Source organism: Paroedura picta, chromosome 3 (genome assembly GCF_049243985.1).
Source record: "Paroedura picta isolate Pp20150507F chromosome 3, Ppicta_v3.0, whole genome shotgun sequence".
Classification (NCBI taxonomy): domain Eukaryota; kingdom Metazoa; phylum Chordata; class Lepidosauria; order Squamata; family Gekkonidae; genus Paroedura; species Paroedura picta.
Window position 1 is genome coordinate 13,863,944 of NC_135371.1, and position 24,880 is coordinate 13,888,823.

At 47.2% G+C, this 24,880-nt stretch overlaps 1 protein-coding gene across 1 annotated transcript; it reads right to left on the bottom strand.

Annotated features, from left to right (window-relative positions):
• On the bottom strand, positions 1–23,950 carry LOC143834496 (uncharacterized). Its single transcript, XM_077331323.1, has 15 exons — positions 23,301–23,950; positions 22,126–22,221; positions 18,015–18,245; positions 17,145–17,167; positions 16,469–16,584; positions 15,466–15,588; positions 14,794–15,304; positions 10,936–11,156; positions 10,417–10,817; positions 8,391–8,477; positions 6,527–6,757; positions 5,816–5,838; positions 4,329–4,441; positions 3,708–3,836; positions 1–858 (listed from the first exon to the last, which is right to left on the bottom strand). Exons 1-15 carry the CDS (start codon positions 23,772–23,774, stop codon positions 350–352), a joined length of 3,288 nt encoding a protein of 1,095 aa, XP_077187438.1. The 5' UTR covers positions 23,775–23,950; the 3' UTR covers positions 1–349.
• Between the last annotated feature and the right edge of the window lie 930 nt (positions 23,951–24,880).

Consider the following 24,880-nt stretch of genomic DNA (forward strand, 5'->3'; position numbering starts at 1 on the left):
CACCGGAAACCAAAGACAACTTTATTACACAACACTGATCTTCGCTTCGTAAACATTTAATTTCTTTTGTGAAAGATAGAGATTTACCTTCTATAACTCAAAAGCAATGATGTACAGCAGAAGTTGATTGGGTTGAAGCAGAGAGGAAGGAGTTGCAGGAAATTGGTTCAAATTATTTAGTATAAACGTGTAGTCTGGCTTTAAACAGCCAGTTGCCCTGTTTGCAGACACAGTTTGGACCTCTATATTTTGTCCGGGAGACAGAGAAGGGGGGAAATGTGTTTCTTTATCAGGGCGGGAAGAACAGAGGAACTTCCTCACATGGTTTGTGCAGAAACAGCCTTTTGAGTCACAAGCAAAGCTGAGATCCCGGCCCCACCCAGAGCCAAGGGAAGATTTTCTCTTGTCTGAAGGAGATGGGAGGAAAAGCAAAGATTGGAACGTCTAGATTGGCATCAAAAAAGGCCACCTGACCTCTCTCGTAGTCTAGAGACACCCGGATCCTCCTGGGTTTCCTGCACAGGGACAGGGGAGTCCAGCAGGTGGTCAGTGCTTGGAACTGACCCCAGCACTGCTCCACGGCCCAGATGCCTTGCTCAGGGCTGAGGCTGATGTAGCCTTTCCTCTTCACCGACTCTCTGGCGACGCCAACTGCCCAGCTCCGACCTGCCTCTATGCTGACCACCCAGCAGTGTTTCCCTGAACAGAATCCCTCACAGCCCAAGACGAAGGGCTCGGAGTCAAATCTCTCTGGGTTGTCAGGCAGGGCCTGCAACTGTTTCCCGTGCCTCACTGTCTTTCGATCCAGGGAGATGACGACGTTGAAGTTGGCCGTCCGTGGATCCAGAGTCACGTTCACTGGGAAAACAGAACAGAATTATGCTTAGGCTTATTGTCGGTCCTGTTGGGAGGACCAGGGTGCAGTCTGCATGGGGCTTTTTACCCAGTCCCAGTTAGAATAAAACCTTCTTGTCTACACTGAATTCCATTTGCATTTGATTTCGGGTGCTTTAAATTTTCCCTCTGCAACATGCATGATCGATTTGCGGTGACCCTACCTTTCCGCCCACAATATCCTGGAGTGGATATAAGCCTTGATATCTGAAAAACCTCCGTGAGTAAATGTGCAGCTCTCTGCCTTCTGCAAATTAACTTGCTGCCTTGTGACTTGTGCCTCCAACGCTGTAGCCAAAGCCGTCTTCCCTGACTGGCCAGGGCGTCAGTTCAAAGTCTTCCGAATTTCCGGTTGCAAGGCTTAAAGTGACTGCATTTCAGAAGCCCTAACTTCTTTCAGCAGAGATTTGCCTCTGTTTTTTTCCCCCACCCTCCACCGTCTCCAATCCTCTCCCCTCCCCTCTTCAAGAAAAGAGACTCCTGCTACGCTTGGCTCCCCTCCTCCCTCCTGAGCTTATCCAATTGAATGCAGAACTCTGTTTCAATGGGGGGGGGGGATAGAGGAAGACCCGAGTGCAAATCGATCTGAATTCAGCAGGATCCACAACGGAATAAACAAAGTTAGTGCAGAATCGGCCCTGGACTCCTTCAGGATCAGTCACGTGTCAGTTCTAACGGGAGCCTGTCTGCACCTTTCCCATGACTTGACTTAAAAGTTGTTTGTTACAGAGAGAGGTGTTACCATGACCACTTGGTGGAGGATGGATGGTCCGTCTTGACATAGCATGAATGATTAGAAGATAACAGAAGAGACATCATGGCGTGTCTATAATGGATATGAAATACTTGGGACGGAGTTGAGGGAGGAATGGATCACTAATTAACTGGACTGTATCAACTATATGAAATTTGTTCAATGTCAGTTTGTGGAGCAACGTTGACTTCAGACATCTGCTTGTTGGCATGATAGAGATCAGGAGGGGTTTGGGGGATCTTTTATGAAGATTATAGCAATAAATATTCAGTCAGTTTAATATTTCATTCATTCACATGTTCACACTGATGTACACAGGTATATGCAGGTGTGGGAGGGGTCTATTTGAAGAATTAGAGAAGTTAGGCCAAAACTTGATGGTGTGCCGGATGCAAGATAGAACTGAGCTGAATTTCCGGGGATATTTGTGGTTTGGGTCAATGGTTAGGTAACCACGAGGAAGGGGAAGTTGATCATATATGGACAAGTGCTTTATGTAACTCTGGGGACTTTCCCTTGCCAAATGGGGAAGGTATCTGAGATCAGCATTGTGGGATGTGCAGGTTTATGATTGGTTTATTGATGAGAAAACAACTGAGCAGGCGCTGGTTTAGACAATGTGATTGGGTGTTGGTCCAATATGGGGAAGATTTAAAAGACAGGAATCGTAGGGAGAGTTTTTAGAATTTCTGGAGTTTCTCCTACTTTCTTCTGGCCTTGAGACCCACGTTGGATCCTAAGGGATAGGTAAATATGAATTAAGAAGCTGCTGCTAAGCTGCTACATAGATATCTGGGTGATTAGGGGGAGTTGGGTTGTGAGGGATGGAGGTTGCATCTGCCTGCTTGTGTGGGGAATCATTTAATCATTTCCACTGGGATAAACAAAGCTTTGCTAACACATATCTACAGGCATATACACACTGTGGGGCTGTATGTCAGACTTGTATTGAAGTGCCATCAGAATTCAGCAACAAATTTCTTTTGAATTGTTGTTTTGAAGTGATTTTAACTGCAAGTCTGTAAAGGTAAAGGTAAAGGTATCCCCTGTGCAAGCACCGAGTCATGTCTGACCCTTGGGGTGACGCCCTCCAGCGTTTTCATGGCAGACTCAATAGGGGGTGGTTTGCCAGTGCCTTCCCCAGTCATTACCGTTTACCCCCCAGCAAGCTGGCTACTCATTTTACTCACCTCGGAAGGATGGAAGGCTGAGTCAACCTTGAGCCGGCTGCTGGGATCGAACTCCCAGCCTCATGGGCAAAGCTTTCAGACGGCTGCCTTACCACTCTGCGCCACAAGAGGCTCCTAAGTCTGTACGCCTTTCTTAATCCCTAAATAAACTTTACATGTATTCACTTCACTGTGTCTTCATTGTGTCTGGGAAGAGACAAACCCTCAGTGTGTCATCTACCAATCCCGCCCTCTTTTGGGCTTAACCTGTTGAATGCGGAAGGGGCATTTAGTAGAGGTTAACAATCAGAGCGTTGTTCTCAGTCCTAATGATATGTCTGGGTTCAATGTATGGTTTCCTTCTAAGAAAGTTAGTTTTCTGGATGAGGTCTAACTCTTACTGAGCAGAAGCTTCAGGAGGCAAGAAAAAAAAACCCACCTTATTCATCCCTAAACTAATCCCAGCATCCAAGGGTCCAAACTAGCATAAGGAATACAGCTTCACTTTTGAGTAGCAGCAACTAATAGGGGGCCAGTGTGGCATAGCAGGTTGGGTGTCAGGTGACCCAGGTTTGATTCCCCTCTCTGCCACGTTAGCTTGGCAGGTGACCTTTGGCGAGTCATGTCCTCTCAGCCTAACCCGCCTCACAGGGTTGTTGTGAGGGGAAATGTAGGAGCGGTAGATGAGGTAAGCCCCTTCGGTTCCCCATTGAAGAGAAAGGCAGGGTATCAATGAAGTAAAAATAAAATGAATAAAGTTAATCCATTACTTTTCAGTGGGTATGTCTTTAGACCCACAAGTGGCTCACACCCATTTTTTGTTTTGTTTAGGATTTCACTGGCTTCCATCTTTACAAACCACACACACACACACACAAAGACATCTTCACCTTTTGTGCTGGTTCCTTTTACATCGCTACACGTCACTGGCCAAAGGATTTGTGGCTTCTCTGCTCTTCCGCCCCACGCGGTCGTCAGCCAGGGTATTCTTCCTTTCTTCAGCTCAGAGGCCAATGTTTCTGAAGAAGAGCGGCAGGAGGACATTATGCCATTTGGTCAGACTTTGGCCGCTTCTGCACGGAAACGATTTTCCATTCATTGTCACTGCAAACGTGCAAGTGAGAGGCATTCCAAGACAGGGGCGAACCCGCTGCACTTTTTCAACAATGCTCAGTTTTCACAATATTTGTGGGAAACACACTGTGTGGAGTGGCCAAGACTCACAGGCTGGGAAAGGCCCCGCCCCGCCAGCCCCTATCAAGAACCACTCAGCTTTATGCTGACTTTGACTATCTATCAAGCGCTGACCTGACAGGAAAACAGCTTCCCCAGTAGTCAAAGGAGTGTGCTTTACTAGCCCTCCATACCAGGGGTAGTCAAACTGCGGCCCTCCAGATGTCCATGGACTACAATTCCCAGGAGCCCCTGCCAGCATTCGCTGGCAGGGGCTCCTGGGAATTGTAGTTCATGGACATCTAGAGGGCTGCAGTTTGACTACCCCTGCTCCATACCTTTGAATTTCTGTAGGCCTTCCATTAGAGCAATGTTTTTCTGAGAGATTGTGTCGAGCTTCTCCGGATCAGGGAACCTCTCCAAGGGTTGACAGCACTTCCCCCTTTCACACCTAGGCAAGAAGGAACCCTTCAGGTCAGTTACTGAGGAAAAGTGTTTGATTTCTCTCTGATGTCTCAAAGCGTGAGGCCTGACACCTGAGAAGGGTACCAGAAACCTCGTAAGAGGCAGAAGGGTAAAGGTAAAGGTATCCCCTGTGCAAGCACTGGGTCATGTCTGACCCTTGGGGTGACGCCCTCTAGCGTTTTTATAGCAGACTCAATACGGGGTGGTTTGCCAGTGCCTTCCCCAGTCATGACCGTTTACCCCCCAGCACGCTGGGTACTCATTTTACCGACCTCGGAAGGATGGAAGGCTGAGTCAACCTTGAGCCGGCTGCTGGGATCAAACTCCCAACCTCATGGGCAGACAGCTTCAGACAGCATTTCTGCTGCCTTACCACTCTGCGCCACAAGAGGCAGAAGAGAAATACAGGTAATTTGTGTGGTGAGCAGCATCTACCTAGCCATTCAGCTGTACCACAAACTTCTGTGAAACTAAGCCCAATTGAAAGCATTCGAGCATCGGAAGCTTTCAAATGGTGAGACGTGGAATCGGCTTGTGGAAGTACACGCCCCCAGGATCACCCAAAGATGCCTTAAGCATGTTCGGCAACCATGCATAAAAATATGTGTCCATGCAGTCCAGTTGAAATCAACTTATTTAATTTACTTCATTTAGAAATCAAGGGGACTCCAATGTGGCTTGAACAGTTCTTCCGTCCTCAGTTTTAACCTTGCAAGAACCAAGAAGGGTTTGGCTGAGAGTGTGTGAGGCTACCCAGAAAGTTTCCATGGAGTAGGGGTTCATACCCGATTCTACCACATCCTAGTCCAGGGGTAGTCAAGCTACGGCCCTCCAGATGTCCATGGACTACAATGCCCAGAAGCCCCTGCCAGCATTCGCTGGCAGGGGGCTCCTGGGAATTGTAGTCCATGGACATCTGGAGGGCCGCAGTTTGACTACCCCTGTCCTAGTCCAACGGGCTAACCACCACACCACACTGACTCAGAAATGCATGATCTTTCTAGCCTTACAGGACAGCAGACATCTCAGGTTAACTGCATGAGCCTGTTGTGCATGCAATCAACTCTGCTCACGGACAAAATCATATGCCCAGGGCTGATTACAAGCGCTTCCAAGGCTGGATCCCAGTAACTACCACGTGAAATCAAGCCTCACGACAGCACTGACGGTTCTTCTCTTTCTGTGATCCGCCCCAAACTCGTTTCTGATGGAAGAGTTCTGTGAAAAGTGTGCCCTCCATTCTTCAGAGCTGCTCCCACTATTCCATTGTTGGACCTGATCAAAAGTAACTTATCTTTTGCATTCAGGTAAGTTTCATAGTACACACTTTGCAATCAGTGAGGAATAAGAAAATGCCTACCAGCTTAAGGATTCGTTGATATCCTAGAGAGATGAAAAGAGAAAAGTTTGGATTACACTGTGAATGTGTAAGGATGCTTAGGGCTGATCCTGCGTAGAGCAGGGGGTTGGACTAGATGGCCTGTCTGGCCCCTTCCAACTCTGTGGTTCTATGATTCTATGATTCTAAGGGACTATGCAATAATTCGTATGGATATATTTCTTCAAGACTCCTCGGGGTTTTGTATTTCTCCAGGAAGGCCCCTTTGCAACACACAGCTTTACCTAAGATGATTACGACAGCATCTTACAGGGTTTTGATCACCATTCCCCCCCCAAAAAATAAAGAATAGATGTGTTAAAACATCTAATTTGGGAAACACCTGGATATTTGGGGTGTCGGAGAGGGGCAAGTCATAGATGCAATATAATGACACAGAATCCACCCTCCAAAGCAGCCATTTTCCACAGGGGACATGATCTCTGTTAAATAGAAATCAGTTCTAATTCCAAGAGACTGAGGCCCCACCTGGAGCTGGCAATTTGTTTCATGTAAGTTATATAATGTTCAATGTAAACCGCCCAGAACTGCAAAGAAATAAATAAATAAATTTGGATGGATGGATGCCACACATGCTACAAGCCCACTTTCAGCCAATGACAAATTGTGGGCTACAATAATGACAAGGGTTATTATGGAAGCAAGCTTTGAAGATGACACACAACTCCTCACCTGCAGAAATTCCCTGTCAGGTCGCTGGCAATCCTCCTGCAGATCCCCGATAAAGTCACCGAGACGGGTGACAGCGTCACAGAGTTTGGTATAATTCTCCCTCTGTACCTTCTCCACCTCCTTCTCTAGCTCTCGCAGCTGAGCCAGGAGAAGGCTCTCCTGCTTCACGAGAAACAGGCGGAACTTCTGGAACGTCTGTAAAATGGTCTGCCTTTCAATCTTTATCTCTTTCTGGAATCAAATAATGAAGAAAGTTGGGGGAGGAAACAGCAGGTCAAGAGAAATCTGCAAAATAAGAGACTGGTTTCTCAGTGGAACGGGCTTCCTTGGGAGGTGGTGGGTTCTCCATCTTTGGAGATTTTTAAACAGAGGCTGGAGAGCCAACTGATGCACAGGCTGATTCTGTGAAGGTTCAAGTGGGTGGCAGGTTAGAGCAGATGAGCGATTGGGTTGTGAATGTCCTGCATAGTGCAGAGGATTGGACTTGATAACCCATTAGGTCCCTTCCAACTCTGTGATTCTATGATTCACACCCTTTCCCCATGAACCACATGGGAAGGCAGTATATAAATTAAATTATTGCCATCATCCTTATCAAAAGTGATAACAGAGATTCCATATGGTGCCCTAGAAATGATTCCCTATCCACCACCAGCGGGATGAGGCATGTCTTAAAGAGTGGCAACTGACATGCCAATACAGGGCTATACTTTGTCAATTACTGATTTTAAAAAGACACTTGGGGGGGGAAGCATGTGAACAGCAAGGGGAAAGCAGGAATGGCCACCACAGGAACTGGGGCACTAGGGTGGACAGGATCTGGATATTCAAACATCCCCTGCCACACAGCAGCCACCCCCAAATAGAGTGAATGGCTTGAGATAATTAAAGGTAACTTTTGGAAGTCTAGAGGCTGGACAGCCCTCTGCCAGTTCAGAATTTCCTTGCATTGAGCATGGGGTTGGTCTAGGTCAGGGGTAGTCAACCTGTGGTCCTCCAGATGTTCCTGGACTACAATTCCCATGAGCCCCTGCCAGCAAATGTTGGCAGGGGCTCATGGGAATTGTAGTCCAGGAACATCTGGAGGGCCACAGGTTGACTACCCCTGGTCTACGTGACCTGTAAAACACCCTCAAACCCTAAAACGTTATCAACAGTAAAAATAAGCAAATTTGTTTGTTTATTATTGGATTTTATTACCCGCCACTCCCAGGCTAGCCAGCTTGTGGCGCATTACAAGTAAAAACATGAAAGCCCCCCAACCCTTAAAACCACATCAGCGGTAGCAAATCTAATCCCCCTGCCCCCTTAAGACACCCCACAAACACACCCCATGCCTCAGCGGGATAAGTGGGGAGAAAGCCCTAGTGTTTTAGCTGGGATATTGTTACAGGAATGTAACAATTGTTAATTTTTGGAAAGCAAACCCAAAAAGTAAACAGAAGCACACTCTGTATGTTATGAATAGCACGATTATGTGTGCATGTAAAAACATTACCGTGTCTACAGGACAGAGATATTGTTTATCATTTTTGTCCTGTTTCCCAAGGAACTTTGGAAGCTAAGGAGGGTCAGCCCTGGTTCCAAGTTGTGTTGGAGATGAACAAGGAAGTCCAGGGTTGCTAGGCAGAGTTAGGCAACGACAATTCACTTCTGCTCCTATCTTGCTTGGAAGCCCGTTAGGCTGGCTGCAACTTGACAGCCCTTCCCACCCACCGCATGTCCTCTTCCCTGCCGCAGCTGTGAGTGTAACAACAATTCAGACACGACACCCTTTTGTAAAAAAAAAAAAAAGTTCTCATCTTGTTCATCCTCAGATGACTTGGGACGCCTAACTTCCCGGGGGTGTGCAAGAAATACTTACTAAATACTTTGTGGTACATTTCTGTAGCGTCACTTGACATTTTTGGGCTGCCCATCTTTCTGTTTTCAGAGACTGCAGGATTTCATTCTGCACAAAGAGAGCGGCACATTCGATTAACAAAGCTTCAGTCCAATGGCACCTTTAAGAGTAACAGAATTGTATTCAAATATAAGCTTTTTTGTGCAAGCACACTTCTTCGAATATAATATAATGTGTACAATAATCACGGAATATAATACAATAGACACTTCCACACTATGTAGGGTTAAATCGGGAGGGGGGGTTTGCACTGTCTAGCACAGGAGCTTTGAACTCTAATAACTGATCAGGACCATACCACCCCAGCTGGTCCTTGCAATCCTGCAAAGATTCTGCACTTACTTTGTTTTGTTTTTTTATTGTGGATCCTGCTGAATTCAGATTGATTTGAACTCAAGTCTTCCTCTCCCTCCGCCCCCCAACCGGAACAGAAAGTGTTTTGCACTCGATTGGGGAAGCTCAAAGCAGGGAGAGGAACCAAACACAACAAGAGTCTCTTTCTTTTCTTGAAAGGGTGTGGGGGGAGGATTGGAGACAGGAGAAGAAGAGAAATAAACCCGAGAGGCAAATCTCTGCTGTGAGAATTTAGGGCTTCTGGACTTTAAGACAGGGAAGGGAGCCTTGCAACCAGGAGGTCTTTGAACTGATGCCCTGGCCAATCAGGGAAGACTGCTTTGCTACATCAAGTAAGTTAATTCACAAAAAGGAGAAATCTACACTTATACTGGTGGCAGTTTTTCAACTATCAAGGCTTATATCATGGATATTGCAGGGGGGGGGAAAGGTAGGGTCACTGTAGATCAATCATGCATGTTGCAGAGGGAAAGTTTAAAGCGCCCCAAATCAAAATGGCAGATCTACAATGGCAGATCCCCAGACTTTTTCTTTAACTATAAAGTGGCCACAGCAGACACTAAGGGTTTGATCAGGGCAGTGCTCCAGAGAAGGGGATGGAGTTTGATCTTTTTCTTCTTGTGACACACAAGGGACATTTGTTTAACCTAAATCAAACACGCACACGCTTCTGCTGTTTGCTCTGCATTGGAGGATACAGAACCTTCTTCCAGGGGCAAAGAGCTGGCTGGGGGAGGGGCAACTGGGAGGGGGGAGAAGAACCACAGGAAAGGTGCCCTGCTTGGAACCCCCTGCATTGGCTGTTGCAAATAAAGAACAGTAGATCCAGTCACATGAAACTGAAATACTTTGGCCACCTCACGAGAAGGAAGGACTCCCTGGAGAAGAGCCTAATGCTGGGAGCGATCGAGGGCAGAAGAAGAAGGGGACGACAGAGAATGAGGTGGCTGGATGGAGTCACTGAAGCAGTCAGTGGGAACTTAAATGGACTCCGGGGAATGGTAGAGGACAGGAAGGCCTGGAGGATCATTGTCCATGGGGTCGCGATGGGTCGGGCACGACTTCGCACCTAACAACAACAACAGATCCAGTCACAAATCTTCCATGGAACAAGAAGCTGGGTCCTCAAATAAACTCCCAGAACACATTTTAAAACAATAAAACCCAGGCTTTTAAAACTCTCCTCCACACAAACCTCCCTAGAAGAATTCACCATCCACTGGAACATTGTGGGAAGACCTATTCCCCAAGCCCCTCTGTAGCCTCTGGTGTGCAATATTCTCAAGTGTGCAATATTACTAATGAGTGCTGGGCAAGTTAGTTGTAAATGATGGTTTTAAATTGTAATGTTTTACCACTGATGTTACGGGCCGTGAGCCTTATGGGAAAGCGGGATAGAAAAATAACGTTTATCTCTCTCTCTTCTCTCCCCCCCCCAGCTCCCATGATTCTCCTTCCCCCGTTCTATCCTGGCTTTACACCCCTGCGAGGTAGGCTGGGCTGCGAGCAATAGAGCTACGGCCCACCTGCCAGCTTCCTGCCGAGCAGGGATGCGGATTGGGGTCTCCCCTGGGCCATGCCGACAGCTCTTGGGCGCGTGCTTGCCGGGGGAAGCCCCTCTCTCCCCCCTCACCTTGTATTCCTGGGCCGCCTCCTCCACGGGAAGGACCGTGTGCGTCCAGTGCCGCCGGGATCTGTCACAGACCAGGCAGAGGAGGGCGCGATCCTCCTTGCAGAAGACCCGGAAAGGTTCTCCGTGCTCCGCGCACATCGAGTCGGGGGCCACGGCCCGAAGGCTCAGCCGTCGCCCCAGCGGGGTCCTTCCGCCCTCCGCCGTCGCTCCGCTGCTGCAGCTGCTCCTCTCCGGGGAACTGTCGAGGGTCGCGCTCCGCAGGCAAGCCAGGCTCTCCTTCGGCTCCCCCATCCTCGGAGCCCACCCAGACGTCGGCGCAACCCCTCTCTGCGGCCGCCAGACCGCCGCAAGCCCCCTGCAGGCGGACGGAGCGAAGCGCCTTTCGCTTTCTGCAGCCCTTCCTGCTCACGCCGGAGTGAAAGTTTCGCTTTCCTCCAAGTCCGCCCGGGAGCAGGCAGGCCCAGCAACGCTTCTGCTTTCTGCTCGTCTGATTGGCCGCCCATAGCCCGGCTGGCTCGCCCGACGGACGACTGTTGGGCTGCCGCTCGCGGGAGATGCCGTCGGCCGCCGGCAGCTTCGTGGTTGCGGCGCTCGACCGCGCGAGGGCAGGCCACACCCGCCCGGCCCGCCGCCTCCCTCGACGGCCGCCTCCGGAGTCAGCCCCCCTCATCCAAATGGGGCTTGGGAAGACCACTCGCCTCACCGGCTGCAACGCGAAGCGCGCTTCCGAGTCGGTGGGGCTGTCGGGGAACCCCCACTCTCCCCCAGCCTGGGCCCACATGGCGTGAGAGGGGATCTATGGGGACGCCGTCGGGCTTGCTTCTGCTTGCTTCAATCCCCGATGGAGCCAGAGGCAGGGGAAGTCTACAGCCCACCAAGGCTTTCTCGCTCTTCCCCGCCCCTCACGTCCCCCATAGGGGACCCCCTCGTGTTTAAACCCAGTTTGTTTAATCTCCCGGTAGCCCACCCTCCAAATATGCCTTCATCGGCTCCAGAGGAATTCATGGAGGGGTGCTGAGCAAGAGGGGCTGGGAGTCCCATCCTGGCGGTCACCAGGAACCTGTCCACTTAAGAGGCCCGTGCAAGACATTTTGGGGTTGCAAGCTGGGCCCCTTGAAAGGTAGCCCTTGTTGTGATTGACTTCCAACTTGTAAATGGGGACTGCGGCCAGCCAGCTGGGTGACCGTGGGCTAGTCACAGTCCTGTTAGAGCTGTTCTCACAGAGCAATCCTGTCGGAGTTCTGTCAGCCACACCTACCCCACTGGGTGTCTGTGGTGGGGAGAGGAAGGGAAAGAGATTGTGAGCCACTTTGAGACCCTGGTAGAGAAAAGCGAAGTATAAAAACCAATTGTCCTTCTCATTTCACCTTTGCCCTGGCACAAACGTGAGGGAGCCAAATACTTTCTCTGCCAGGTTGTTTCGAATGGCCCAAGAGTAGTGCTGTGGTGTACCAGTTAGGGTCTAAGAGACCCAGGTCTGAATGTCTACTCTACCATGGAAACTGTGGGTGAGTCTGGGGTTGCCAACCTCTAGATGGCAGCTGGAATTACCATTGATAATTACCAAAATCTGTCAGTCCTGGAGAAAAAAATGGCTGCTTTGGGCACTGGACTATATGGCAGACCTCTAAGGAAAACCCATTTTGGGGTGTAGCCCTGTAGGTGGAGCACATTTTGTGCTTTCAATGATTAGCCTATGAGCTTTGTCTATGTTTTTAACTTTTTATCTTGTGCACAATAGATGTTAATATAATTGGAATACTGATTGGTTGGTTGACTGATATCCCGCCCCTCCTGGGGCAGCTTCCAACATGAATATAAAAACATATACAAAAATAATTTATAAACAGTTATTAACATTTAAAACCATCTAAAAACAGACAGAGAATCAAGCAGCTGGGTAGCGGCAGATTAGATCAGTGGCAGTGCTTAGGTTTCTTTGTGGAGGGGGGGGTAAATAGGGAGCGCGGGTGCCATGATGTTCATTGGACTCAACCAAATGCCAGGCAGAAGAGTTTTGTCTTACAGGTCCTGTGGAACTGACCCAGCTCTGTCGAGGCCCCCAGCTCTTCCAGGAGGTCATTCCACAAGGTTGGGCCCGGACAGAAAAGGCCCTAGTCAGACATACTTCCTTTGGGTCAGGGATCGCTAATTTATTCTTATTGGATGATCTTAGGGTCCTTTGGGGGGGTACAGTCAGCCAAGCAGCCCCCTCAGGTAAGCTGGGCCCTGTCTGTGTGTGGCCGTGAAAGTCAGCCCCAATACCTTGAAGCGAATTTGGAATTCAATCGGGAGCCAATTGAATATATTTCGAAATATTTATATTTTTTGGACACCTAACCTTTTGGGATGAGCCTCTTGTGGCGCAGAGTGGTAAGGCAGCAGGCATGCAGTCTGAAAGCTCTGCCCATGAGGCTGGGAGTTCGATCCCAGCAGCCGGCTCAAGGTCGACTCAGCCTTCCATCCTTCTGAGGTCGGTAAAATGAGTACCCAGCTTGCGGGGGGGGTAAACGGTAATGACTGGGGAAGGTACTGGCAAACCACCCCGTATTGAGTCTGCCATGAAAACGCTAGAGGGTGTCACCCCAAGGGTCAGACATGACCCGGTGCTTGCACAGGGGATACCTTTACCTTTAACCTTTTGGGACCCAACTACTGGTTGGTTAGGTTTGTTGCTTTTGTTACACTATCCCCTTTTGGGTTTTCTTCTCTATTTCATTATAACCTGCTGAGGATCCTCTCTTCCCGCAAGCCCTGTCCTCCCCAGGCTCCACCCTTACAATCCCGAAGAATCTCCCACCCCATAACTGGTAATCCTAAACCCTTGGCCAAGTTGCGCACACTCCGTGTGAGCCTAGCCCACCTCCCAGGATTACAGCCGTAAAGGTAAAATGGAGAAGGAAGAAATCAAGGTGTGCTTCCCTGAACACCTTGGAAGAAGGGTGGGGGGGGGATTAAAACGTACAAATCAAATAAATACTCCCGCCTGCACCCACAGCAGAATGGGCTGGGCAGGCACTCTAGGTGAGCACAGGTGTGGCAGAGGCAGATCCCCCTTAAACTGATGAACAAGCCCAGACACGCCCTACCAGTCCATAGAGAGATGGATTCTTTTGTCTCTCTATATGGCTGTTTACATGGCTATAATAAGTGCAATGATACTGTTGTGTCAATATTATTTTATGGTGGGGGAAGGACTCCAGTTGGCTAGCCAGGCGTCATCTTTCACCGTCAGATGTTTGGCTTAATCCTCTTGGGTCTTGGCGCTTTAAGAGACAGGGCTGGGCTGAGCAGTGTCACCAATGTTTTAGGGCTAGCCTTGTATCTGAGACTGTGAGCAGAAACCGGTCATGCAGAAATTAAGCAAGGGAAACCTGGGGGGTGGATATGAAAATAAGTTGCAGGAAAAGCTTCCTGTTAAACCGAAGCATTGGCAAGCTGCCATTAATAGGTTCAGGAGCAGGGCTAATAAAAAAGGCTAGCAAACATTTTGTACAAGACTCCCAAGTCTCCAGACACCTTCTGACACCCCTGCCATTCTCCTGTTGCCACTACTCTGCTCTGGGGGACACTCCAACATTTTACGTTGCTCCCCAAATTCAAACACAATTGTTTTATCCTCAGCCGGAGAAGTGGTCTATCAAGGTCAGCGTTACCTACTCTGACTGGCAGCAATTTTCAAGTTCAGTTCTTCCTCCAGCTCCTTTTTAAAAAACGGAACATGCCAGAGATTCAATTTGGACTCCTTCAGCATGCAAAAGGGATGCTCTGCCACGAACTCACAGTCCCGCCCCAGAGAATGGGGGCTTAGAATAAATAACCCAAGCAGAGAAATATGCACGGATTTATCCTGAGTCATACTTGTGCTGTCTATAAGCCTTCACTTTAACGGGTTCGTATTTTAATAAACTCAACAGGAAAAATACTTTTTTTTTACAAAAGGTTCAAAATGTGCACTAGAATTTGTACACGATGTTGTCTTTGCATAATATGATTTATTCGTATCATTTGGCACAATACTTGGAGTTTCTCTTCAGAGAATGTGAGCGTTGCTCCACGGTATAATGCCTGTCCTGCATTTGGATAGGTAAATAGCAGAGCAATCCTGATGAAGGGTGAACGCACATCAAGGCTTATACCCTAAATTATAAATGCTGTTGATTTTAAAGGTGCCACTGGACTCAAACTTTGTAGAGCAACTCTAAGAACACTTTCCTAGACAGACCAGATGAGTAAGCCCAATTAGGATTGTTTTCTTTTCCATTTGCAAACAGTATGTGCCTTGCCTCCACTGGATCAGAGGGGAGGGGGAATCGTTGATCTGTGTGTATCTCCTCTTCCCCACAATGAGTCCAGTGTCCCGAGATCAAATCTCACTGGTAAAGTCTCAGCTCAGTTCCTGGCCACACCCAGAGCCAAGGGAGGATCCTCTCCTGACTGAGAGTAGCAGGTGAAAAAGTGTAGATCAAAGACGCTGTATCGGCGTCAAAAAAGGCCACACAATCCTCTTCATAGTCCAGAAATACCTGGATCCTCCGGGGCCAGCTGCTAAGGGACAGGGTGGTCACAGGGTAAGTCAGAGCCTCAAAGTAATCTCCGTATTGTTGTAGTGCCCAGATCTGTTCCTCGGGGCTAGGGGTGATTTCTCCTTTTCGCCTCACTGATTCTTTGGCAAAGCCCACAGCCCAGTAGCTCCCTCGGCCTACTTCAACTTCCCAGTAAAGTCGCCCTGATGTGAATCTCTCGCAGCCCAGCACACAGGGATAAGTATCGAATCTCTCGGGGTTGTCAGAGACATCCTGCCATTCATCTCCCAGTCTCACACTCTTCTGGTCCGCAGACAGGATGAGGAATGGGTTTGCGGTGTCTGGATCCAGAGTCACGTTCACTTGCAGGGGGCAAAGAGAAGGAAAGGGTGTGTTATAATCAGAGGCAGTCGCAGCAAAGATGACCGAGAACCAGAGTGAATATGAAATTTGCCACAGGGATGCCAACAAAAACAGCCTGCTCGTGCCAAGCGATCCCTGCGATGTGTTCACAAAGACTCACCCCTTCGGCCTGTTCTTTTTGCAATCTCGGCATAGGGAAGGTCAAATAATCGTGACCTGGCCTTTGGGATTCTCGAGGCATGTTTTAACAAGGATGTGCTTTTCAATTCAAATGACAGACCACCTAGGGAAGGAAGGAGAAAGATTAGCTTCCACATACATACGTAGGTCAGTGGTTTTCAGCCAGGAAACCCTTTCTATGTCTTATCAGCTGAGGAATCCATGAGTACAGCAGAAGATTCTGGAACACCTTCTAAGGCACACAATCAATTTGTGCAGTTAGGCCTCCTTCTCTCACAGTCGCTCTTAGCACAGGGTTGCCCCCCTGTTCTGAGCCCGTGGACACCTTTAAGAATTATGACACAGGGTGGTGGGCACAGCACAAAATGGTTGCCACAAGAGGTGGAGCCAACCACAAAATGGCTGCTGCAGGAGGCAGAACCATATACACGGAGCAAGCCCATATACAGGGGTGGAAGGTAATTAGAAATACACTGAGAAAGCAGATGAGAAAAAATAAAAACAACACCCCCGGCACAATTGTTTAGGATAGTTCGATCTCTTAGTGCCCTGGCCGAAGGGCACCCAAACAGTAGTCAATCGGATACCAGCTGTGAGTCATTTAGCAGACAAAATTTCAACACTCCGCCATGACCTCCCTCCAGCCTTAGACACAGAAAGTGAACAAGAGGCCCTTGGCCATCTCTGGAGAGAACACTGAGTAACTTCAGATGACTCAAGCTGACTAAAGTGGACAGGATGCTAACAGTAGCGAGGCCAACCACATGCCCATTAGACCCCAGCCCATCGTGGCTTCTAAAAACATCCAACATAAGAATAAGGCCCCTCCCCCCCCCCGGGAGATAATCAACCTTTCTCTAACAACAGGCAGGGGCTCATGGTAAATACAGTCCATGGACATCTGGAGAGCCACAGTTTGGCCACCCCTGCTATAGATCATTTAACCGGGCAATACGATTTCCTATTTTTTCCTGCCCTGATACCTTTGAATCTCCTTTGGAAATCTTCTAGACACATGGTTTCCTCAGAAAATGCACTCAGCCTTTTTTCCAGATCAAGAGAATGCTCTGTTGGCTGCTGGATCTTCTGGTTTTCACACCTGGAAGGGGAAATGGCTCTTCTCACCCAAAGGACTCAACTCCACTTTGAGAATCAATTATTTCAGAACAAGATTACCACAAAATAATGGGCCAGTAGATCTGCAGGTGGAAGAGGGCGATAGCATCAAAAGTGGACTGGCAATTACTGAGTCAATGCAAATGGTGATCAATTTTGCAAGTTTTAATTTAGCCCCTTTCACTCGGGACTAGGAATCTTAAGCATACTGGGAATCAAGGGCAGCAGACAAACTGGGTTCAGGAGATACCTCACCTACCTACTCCAATGTCTCCCAGCCTAGCAGGGCAATGAGGAATTTCTTTTGCTATTTCTTCCTCTCCCCCCTTCATAGAAATCAATGATATCACGGTATAATCTGCATCCATGAATGATCATGGCCTATGCTAAAACTTATTCCCTAGGATCAAGGGTGGAGCCTCATGCTCTGACATCTTACATGTGGTGGCAGAAGCCTTATCAAGGAAAGTGTAAAGTATGTCATATATAGTGAATAGAAAGCATCAAAAGGTTATAAGAGCAAGGGGAGGAAGTATCATTTACCTGCTTAAGATGTTCTTGAGATCCTGGAAATGGAGAGAGAAACGAAAAGTAAACTCATGCTGATCAAGACCACTCCTGTCCTATCTCTATTTACAAGGCTCATCACGTGTGATGTAGGCCTGGTCTTCACAGGCAGCTGAGTCCTGAGTAAGATGTGATGCTAGTTAAGCAAAGAACCTGCCCATGCAAGAGCTCAGGGTTTTAAGTCATGCTATAATGAAGAACCAGAGTTGGTTCGTATATGCCACTTTTCTCTACCAGGGTGTATTCAGCAGCATGGAAAACTCACAAAAAGACTGCCAAAAATGACATCTTATTTTTCAGTTCTTAACGTGGCACCGCTTTCACAGCGCAAATCTGATCGTGTTATTTGTGTTTTAGCATTGCAAACGCTGCACACCGTTCCGGCAACGTTTTATCAGGGAGGCTTCTGAAACTAGCTTAAAGGTGACTTTTCTCATGTTACGGCACTGAGAGCGTTCGACCAGGGCCAGGGCCTTTTCGGTCCTTGCCCCAACCTGGTGGAAGGAGCTCCAGGAAGAGCGGAGGACTCTGTGGGAGCTTTCTGTGTTTCACAGGGCCTGTAAAATGGAGCTCTTCTGCTGGGTTTTTGGCTGAGACCATGGCATGGAAGATCATGAGTCCCTCGAGGAGAGAGACTCCAGTCGAGTCTACATTAGGCCAGACCATCGCTGGGATGAATCATCACCATCCATGATGCCCCCCTGATGCATCATGAGGGGATTAATTGTGGGGTGGGAAGATAGCTTTTTTCATTGCCAGGGTGTGCGTTATATTTTAATGGGGTTATAATTATTGTTTTATGTGGGGTTTTATTCTGTAACCCCTGGGAAGGTCCCATGTTCTCACCTGCAGGAATTGATTCACTGGCTGCTTACACTTCTCTTCTATCTCACTGATGAGGTCACTAAGATTTGTAATCTCCTCCGACAGTTTGGAAGTGATTGTCTTCTTCTCCTTTATCACCTCGTTCTCTAGCTGTTCTAACCTGGCCAGCAGAAGTTGTTCTTGATCCTCCAGAAACTGATGCAGGTGCTGAAATTCAGAGACAGCCCTCTTCCCTTCATTGTCTAACTTTTCCTATAAGAAGCAGATAAAATGAGGGAATGGGCAAAACAATACAGCATTCCATAATATAGTTTCTTCAAATGCATTGGCACCCAAGGAAAACCTCGTGATTTGTGGGAAAATACTGTCTCCTAATAGATGCATATGAATGATCAAGATGAGAAAGGATGAACAATATTTAGGTGTTACCCAGTTTCATTCGGTAGCACAGGACTAAATACACAGATGAATTGGTGTTTTATACCCTGCTTTTCACTACCCAATAGGATCCCCAAAGCGGCTTCTTCTTCCCATAACAGACACCTTGTGAGCTAGGTGGGGCTGAGAGAACTCCAAGAGAACTGTTCTGCACAAACAGCTCAAAAGAGAACGGTGACTAGCCCAAGGCCACCCAGCTGGCTGCATGTGGAGGAGGGGTGGGGAATCAAACCCAGTTCTCCAGATTAGAATCCATCGCACTTTAACCACTACACCCCACTGGCTCTCAATAGTGTATATGTTCACAAGACCAGGTTGTACAGATTAGGGACCATTTATGTCTTTTTTCCCCCCATCAAGGATCTTGTAATGCTCTAACTACTGTATTTATGATTTTGCTTCAAGGTTTTCAAGGGGTTACTGCAAGAGGAAAGCAATGCTAGATAATCCCCAGGTATTGCATTGTATAGATTTACTGCCAAGAGACTTGAGGCACGGGGGATCCATGATCACCTGACATGCAATTGAGCTGTACAAAGCAGCATGTGAAGGCTTTGGATCAGAGCTGTGGCACCAGGTCTGGAGAGGGTTTAACTCTACAGCAGGGGTAGTCAACCTGTGGTCCTCCAGATGTCCATGGACTACAATTCCCATGGACGCTGGCAGGGGATCATGGGAATTGTATTCCATGGACATCTGGAGGACCACAGGTTGACTACCCCTGCTGTACAGCACTGTTTCAGTCAAAACACTCAACTGACCTAGAAGAGTTCTGGGGAGCCACAACTGATGGTCACATGCAACTTTCCCCAGTGAATAAAAAGCCTTTGGGCTTTTTGGGTCAGGGAAATTATACAGGAAGGAGTGATTAAGAGTCCTCTCTCCAAAGACCACGGTTCTTTTTTTTTTTTTTTTTTTTTTTTTATAGAAAGTTTTTATTTTATTTTCCAGAGTTGAAAACAGTGAGATACATGCAATCTACATTATTAAAACAGAAAAGGAGAGCTATACTCTTCATTTGATACACTTGGTTCCCCATTTTTAATCCCTTTTGTAAATAGTTCAGGTAAGGGCCCCATTATTCTTGAAAGGCCTCTTAGTGTCAGTTTGGCTATCTTGGTAAGATCAGCTAGTTTATTCACCCAGTCTTCTGTCGAGGGTAGTTCTTACGTTTTCCATTTCTTGACCAATTCTAGTTTTGTTGCCGTCGTCTCATAGTAGAAGAAGCTCTGTATGTGGGTTAGGAAGCGCTGTGGAAAAACATTTTGGTTCCCTGTTTCAAGCTTACAAACCCTCTTCTCTTCATTTAAGATTATAGACTGGCTACAATATTATGGACTTTTACCCAAAGCTTATAGACTTTTTATAAAAAGAGAAGTCTACTTTGTTGCCATCATTTAGTTTCTGATAGTTTTAACAATCATAAACAGTTTATACTTAACATAGTCCTAGAGCCCTCCACATTTTCACTAGAAAAAGGGAAAAAAGAGAAAAAAAAATACTTAGTTGTACGGAAAGAAGGGAAACAAATATATATAAGTATACATTGTTGATACCAGAAATAATAAAATGAAGTCTTCATTAATTAATAGAAAAGATTTTTCGTTAGTTATATATACACCTCCTCAGCTAGAAACCTTCTTTTAGTTATGCTTTAAATTTAGGCTGAAAGTCACTACATAGATATGCTAGATAATTCAAATTCAGGTATCATAGGAAATCTAAAACCCCACACTATAATGTAAGCCCATTCCATTAGGTGTCTCCTTTTAGTTATGCTTTGATTTTGGGTTGGTAGCCGCTGCGAAATTAGGTTTAATAATACAAATTCAGCTTACTTAAAAGATCTTAGACCCCAAATTAACTTCTTAACTAGTTATATTGCCTATATGGCTACATGAAGGAGGTAAAGGAGGAAAGGAATTTCGACCACTGTGTTGCATTTCCATTCCCCAAGCTTCTTAGGGAGGTCTCATTTCGAGGCTTATTACGTCTTGTGACTCCCGTTGACTGATGTTCTGTCCTATTGGTCTTTGGCTGGGAAAGTATAGTTGTAGTCTTTCCCTCGGAGTATGCATCGATAAATCTTGAGGCAGTTGTACCTCCTGGACTCCAATATCAGTACAGATGTTTTTCCATGATGCTCCTTTCAATCGATTGCTTTCACCGCAGATCCATATGTCTTTCTTGAGTATTGTTGCTTTGGAGTGGCTGTATATCTTCTCAGGCAGGGTGTCCTTATCTGAGCTGCAAGACTCTGACATCCCCTTTTCTATCTCCATAATTTCAGATTCCTCTTCTGCTGGTAATTTTCCATCTTGTTTAGAGCTATCATCAGCCACTACTATTGGTTCATCATTCCTGTTAGAGACTTCTTCCTTAATGCCTTTAAACTCCATGAGCATATTTTTAAGTGAACCATTTAGAGATTCTTTCAAGTCCTGTGTTTGTTTGTCTAGAAGATATGCAAATTTTTTAAACGAAAACATGTTCCAGGTTTGGAATTTTGTTAGACTTAATATTTGCAATTTTGCAAATAGCCAGTAGAGGTCCTACAGAGTCCTAACGAAAGCAACAGTCTGTTTTTAATTAAAGGAATGTCTCTAAGGCTTAGTTCTCGCGAGATTCCACGGCTCTAATCTCTCTTATCTTCGAAGACAAAAAAACAGATATAATAAAACAGATATTAGTTTAAGTTGATTTAAGTCCTTCTTCTGGTTAGAAAAGAAAATTAGCCTGCCTCAAAATGAGGTGGCATCAAGCAGAGCCAGAAACGGGGGAAAAGTGAAGACGGAGAAGCGGAAAAGCACTTGCGTCTCTGCGTTGATTAATGACTCAGTATCTAGCAGCTTCACCCCCTCAGTATTATCAAACAGTCCTGTCAGTCTGGCTTGTTTAGATTAGCGAGAGCAACTCTCCACGCCGAGAGTTCATTCCAGAGAAGAAGGTGCCGAGGGAAGCCCCACTCACTGTTTGCAGGCTCGATCTGATGTCTGCCAGATGTTTTCACTCCGGAGTTGTGGTGAGTCGAGGTCTTGCTGGGAGGTATCCAATTAGCTTTGTAGATTAAAATAAGCTTTGTAGATTGCAGAGTTGAAAAAGGAAGAAAAGGAAAAAAGATTTTAAGATGGCGGACGGCGCTTGCTGGACCCTGTGCACACTGAGCTTACGTTCCAGTGGGAGATTAATTTCCCTGCGGAACAGAGAGACCCCAGAGATTCACAAGGAATTCCTGAGAAGATTTAAGGGTGGGTTATCGTACCCAAAACCCGATTCTGTCAATCACAGCAGCGATTGACCCTCAGTGGAACAGGAGCTCGAAGTATTCGAGCTATCCAAGTGCCATGGCTCCGCCTTCTTAAGACCACGGTTCTTACCCAAATCAGGCCACATGTTTAGGAAATGAGGGGGAAGTTCCAGGACATGTCTCTTGACAAAATCACCAATCCACCCCACTGTGTGACCCTGAAATTGATCCTCATCAGAGTCAGGTCACAAACTGATAGGATTGCCTCTGTTTTTTCCCCACTATCAGTGGCATGACTACCAAATTCAGTCTTCCCCATTGTTAAACTTCCTTGCTCAGAAATGGTTCCCTTGTAGATTTTGCAGCCTGACATTGCCGCTGTTGAGGCCTGATGGAAATGTGGTGAGCGACCCTAACAATGAATTGTTCAAATAATTGATGGTTTACTAATAATTGCCTGCTTCTTCTCTCTTCAGCAAACTTCAAGGCTTGGAGTTTTTCTCTCCCTTGTCTCAGGGTCTTCAGTTCCATCTGACATTGGTCCTTTGGGAGAGGGCAAAAAAAAAATAATTTTGTTAGGAGTTAGGGAATCTGTACTGAGGAAAATTTGATATTGGATAGAGGAAAAGTTGTTCTATGTATTTTAGAGATCATTTGCTTCTATAGCATTTTCTGCTTGCAGTATATAAATCCTTATCGTCATCTTTATTTTTATACCCCACCCTTCCTATGAAGCTCTGAACAAGTGACAACACGATAGCACACATGCAATCAATAAGATCCTAAAAACAGTCATCTCAATGTGTCTTATAATTCCTGTTTCCTATTTACACAGAACAGAACTGTAAACTGACAGAGGGAGTCACACGGAAAAGCCATGGCGGAACAGGAACAGAAAGAAAAGAGTTGACATATTAATCATTTTGAGGCGGGGCTGGGATTTTGGGTGGGGGAGCAAGATAAGATGGCCATATGCTGTCAAATCCAAACACTTTTGATATTTGGAACACAGGAATCTGCCACACCCAGTCCAACCTTAAAAGGTATGCATCATAAGTCATTTATCAGTAAGTTATCGATTTTTGATACAACTTTAAATATGGCAACGTTCTTCTCTTCCCATTTTAGACAAAATTTAATTCATTTTCATGGGACTGAAACATTTCGTGGATTTTTTCCTGATGTGAGGGGGGAAATTAAAACATTTCCCTCAAGCCTAAACGTTCATTTTTCTATATTCTGATAACCACCCCCCAAAAAAAACAATTACAATATTTTGGCAGGCCCCTAAAATAAGGTGACCAGATTGTCCCACTTTTGGAGGGACATCTGGGGGCACCTGGCAAATTGTACTTATGTTGAAAATTTAAAAAATAGATATTACAATACTATTTTTGCATCCTATGCACATTTTTGTTGCTCCATATAGACCAAATTTTTAATCAATAACCACCACCCCCTCCCCAGTCAATGGTGTCCCGCTTTACCAATGTTAAAATCTGGTCACCTTACCCTAAAAATATGCTGCGCCCTTTGCACTGTGCCTGCCTCCTGGATAATCAGCCCAGCTTAACACCCCCCCCCCCCCTTAAGAGATCATTCTCGGTGGAGCCCAAAAGCACCTTGTAAATCTGGCCAGCGTCCTCCACAGGGATCGCGGTGTGATGCCGGTGCTCCCGGGAGATCACACACACCAGGCAGATCGGGCGCTGGTCCTCTTTACAGAAAACGCTCAAGCGCTCCTGGTGCCTGCCGCATATTCCCGGCTCGTCTGACGCTTCCCGGTGCAATCGCTGGACGCTGTCGGCGATCCTGGCCAGATGCGGGTTGTCTGCGCAACTTCTTAGCGGGCAGTTTTCTCCGCACTGGGGGCAGGAGGCGCTTCCCTCCCGTTCCCCCCAGCACTGAGCCAGGCAGCGTCGGCAGAAGCTGTGGCCGCAATGGATGGAGACGGGGTCTCGGAAATAGCCCCGGCAGACGGCGCACGAAGCTTCCTTTCGCAGGCGCGCTAAGGAGACGCTCGCATCCATGGCTCTCCGGACCCGCAGAGGAGTTTCGCTTTCTCGCAGGAGATGGGCCCGGTCTCCGCCTCCCATTGGCTGCGAGGGCGCCAATCTGGCTTTCCTGCCCGCTCTGTGTAATGAGGAGATGGGACTGACGCGCCGGCAGGATTGCGCCACCGCCCGAGCAAATCGGAATTTCGTGCAAGGGAGGGGGGCTTAACTTTCTCAGGTTGTTTTGGAACAGTACCCGAGCTGTGATCCCCAGCCCAAGAGGTTCCTTCTGGCTGGCAATAGTTCTTCTTTCAGACGGACATTCTTCCGCACCCATATTTTGTTTGGGTTTTTTTGCTTTTATATAGGTAAAAAGGTAAAGGTATCCCCTGTGCAAGCGCTGGGTCATGTCTGACCCTTGGGGTGACGCCCTCTAGCGTTTTGCATGCAAAGCACAGCTCTTTCCCCTTTTGCTCTGGAGCTCATTTTATTTATTGTATTTATTTATATTTCTATACCGCCCTCCAGTTTGAGAGCCAGTATGGTGTAGTGGTTAGGAGTGTGGGCTTCTAATCTGGCATGCCAGGTTCGGTTCTGCGCTCCCCCACATGCAACCAGCTGGGTGACCTTGGGCTCGCCCCGGCACTGATAAAACTGTTGTGACCGAGCAGTAATATCAGGGCTCTCTCAGCCTGTTGTGGGGAGAGGAATGGGAAAGCGACTGTAAGCCGCTTCGAGCCTCCTTCGGGTAGGGAAAAGCGGCATATAAGTACCAACTCTTCTTCTTCTTCTCCCCTGACACTCAGGGCGGTTTACATGGAACATAAACAAACACTTCAAGGAACTTAGTTTTTCATGGCAGAAGGAACTATTTTCTGCGGATTCTCCGTAGCCCAACGCCTTTTCATACATACAGCCTGGTTGTCTCTGGGCTGGCTTGCAGGTGAGGCATTCCCCAGTCCTGATCCCCGAGATCTTTTAAGCTAGAGGGGCCAGGGGGTTGGTGTATGGGCTGAGATTTCCCTTCCTTAGAGTTTGTATCTCCAGCTAAAGAGCATAACTAGATGGTTGGTCTGTGGGCAGAAAGTCCAAGCCCTGCTGTCTTTTGAAACTCCTCCAGTTAGTGCTTGGAGGGATGGACTAAGATCGGGGTGCCTCTAGCCCAGCATCTCTTGCAAGTTTCAGTCTCCCTTAACTGACAGTCCAGC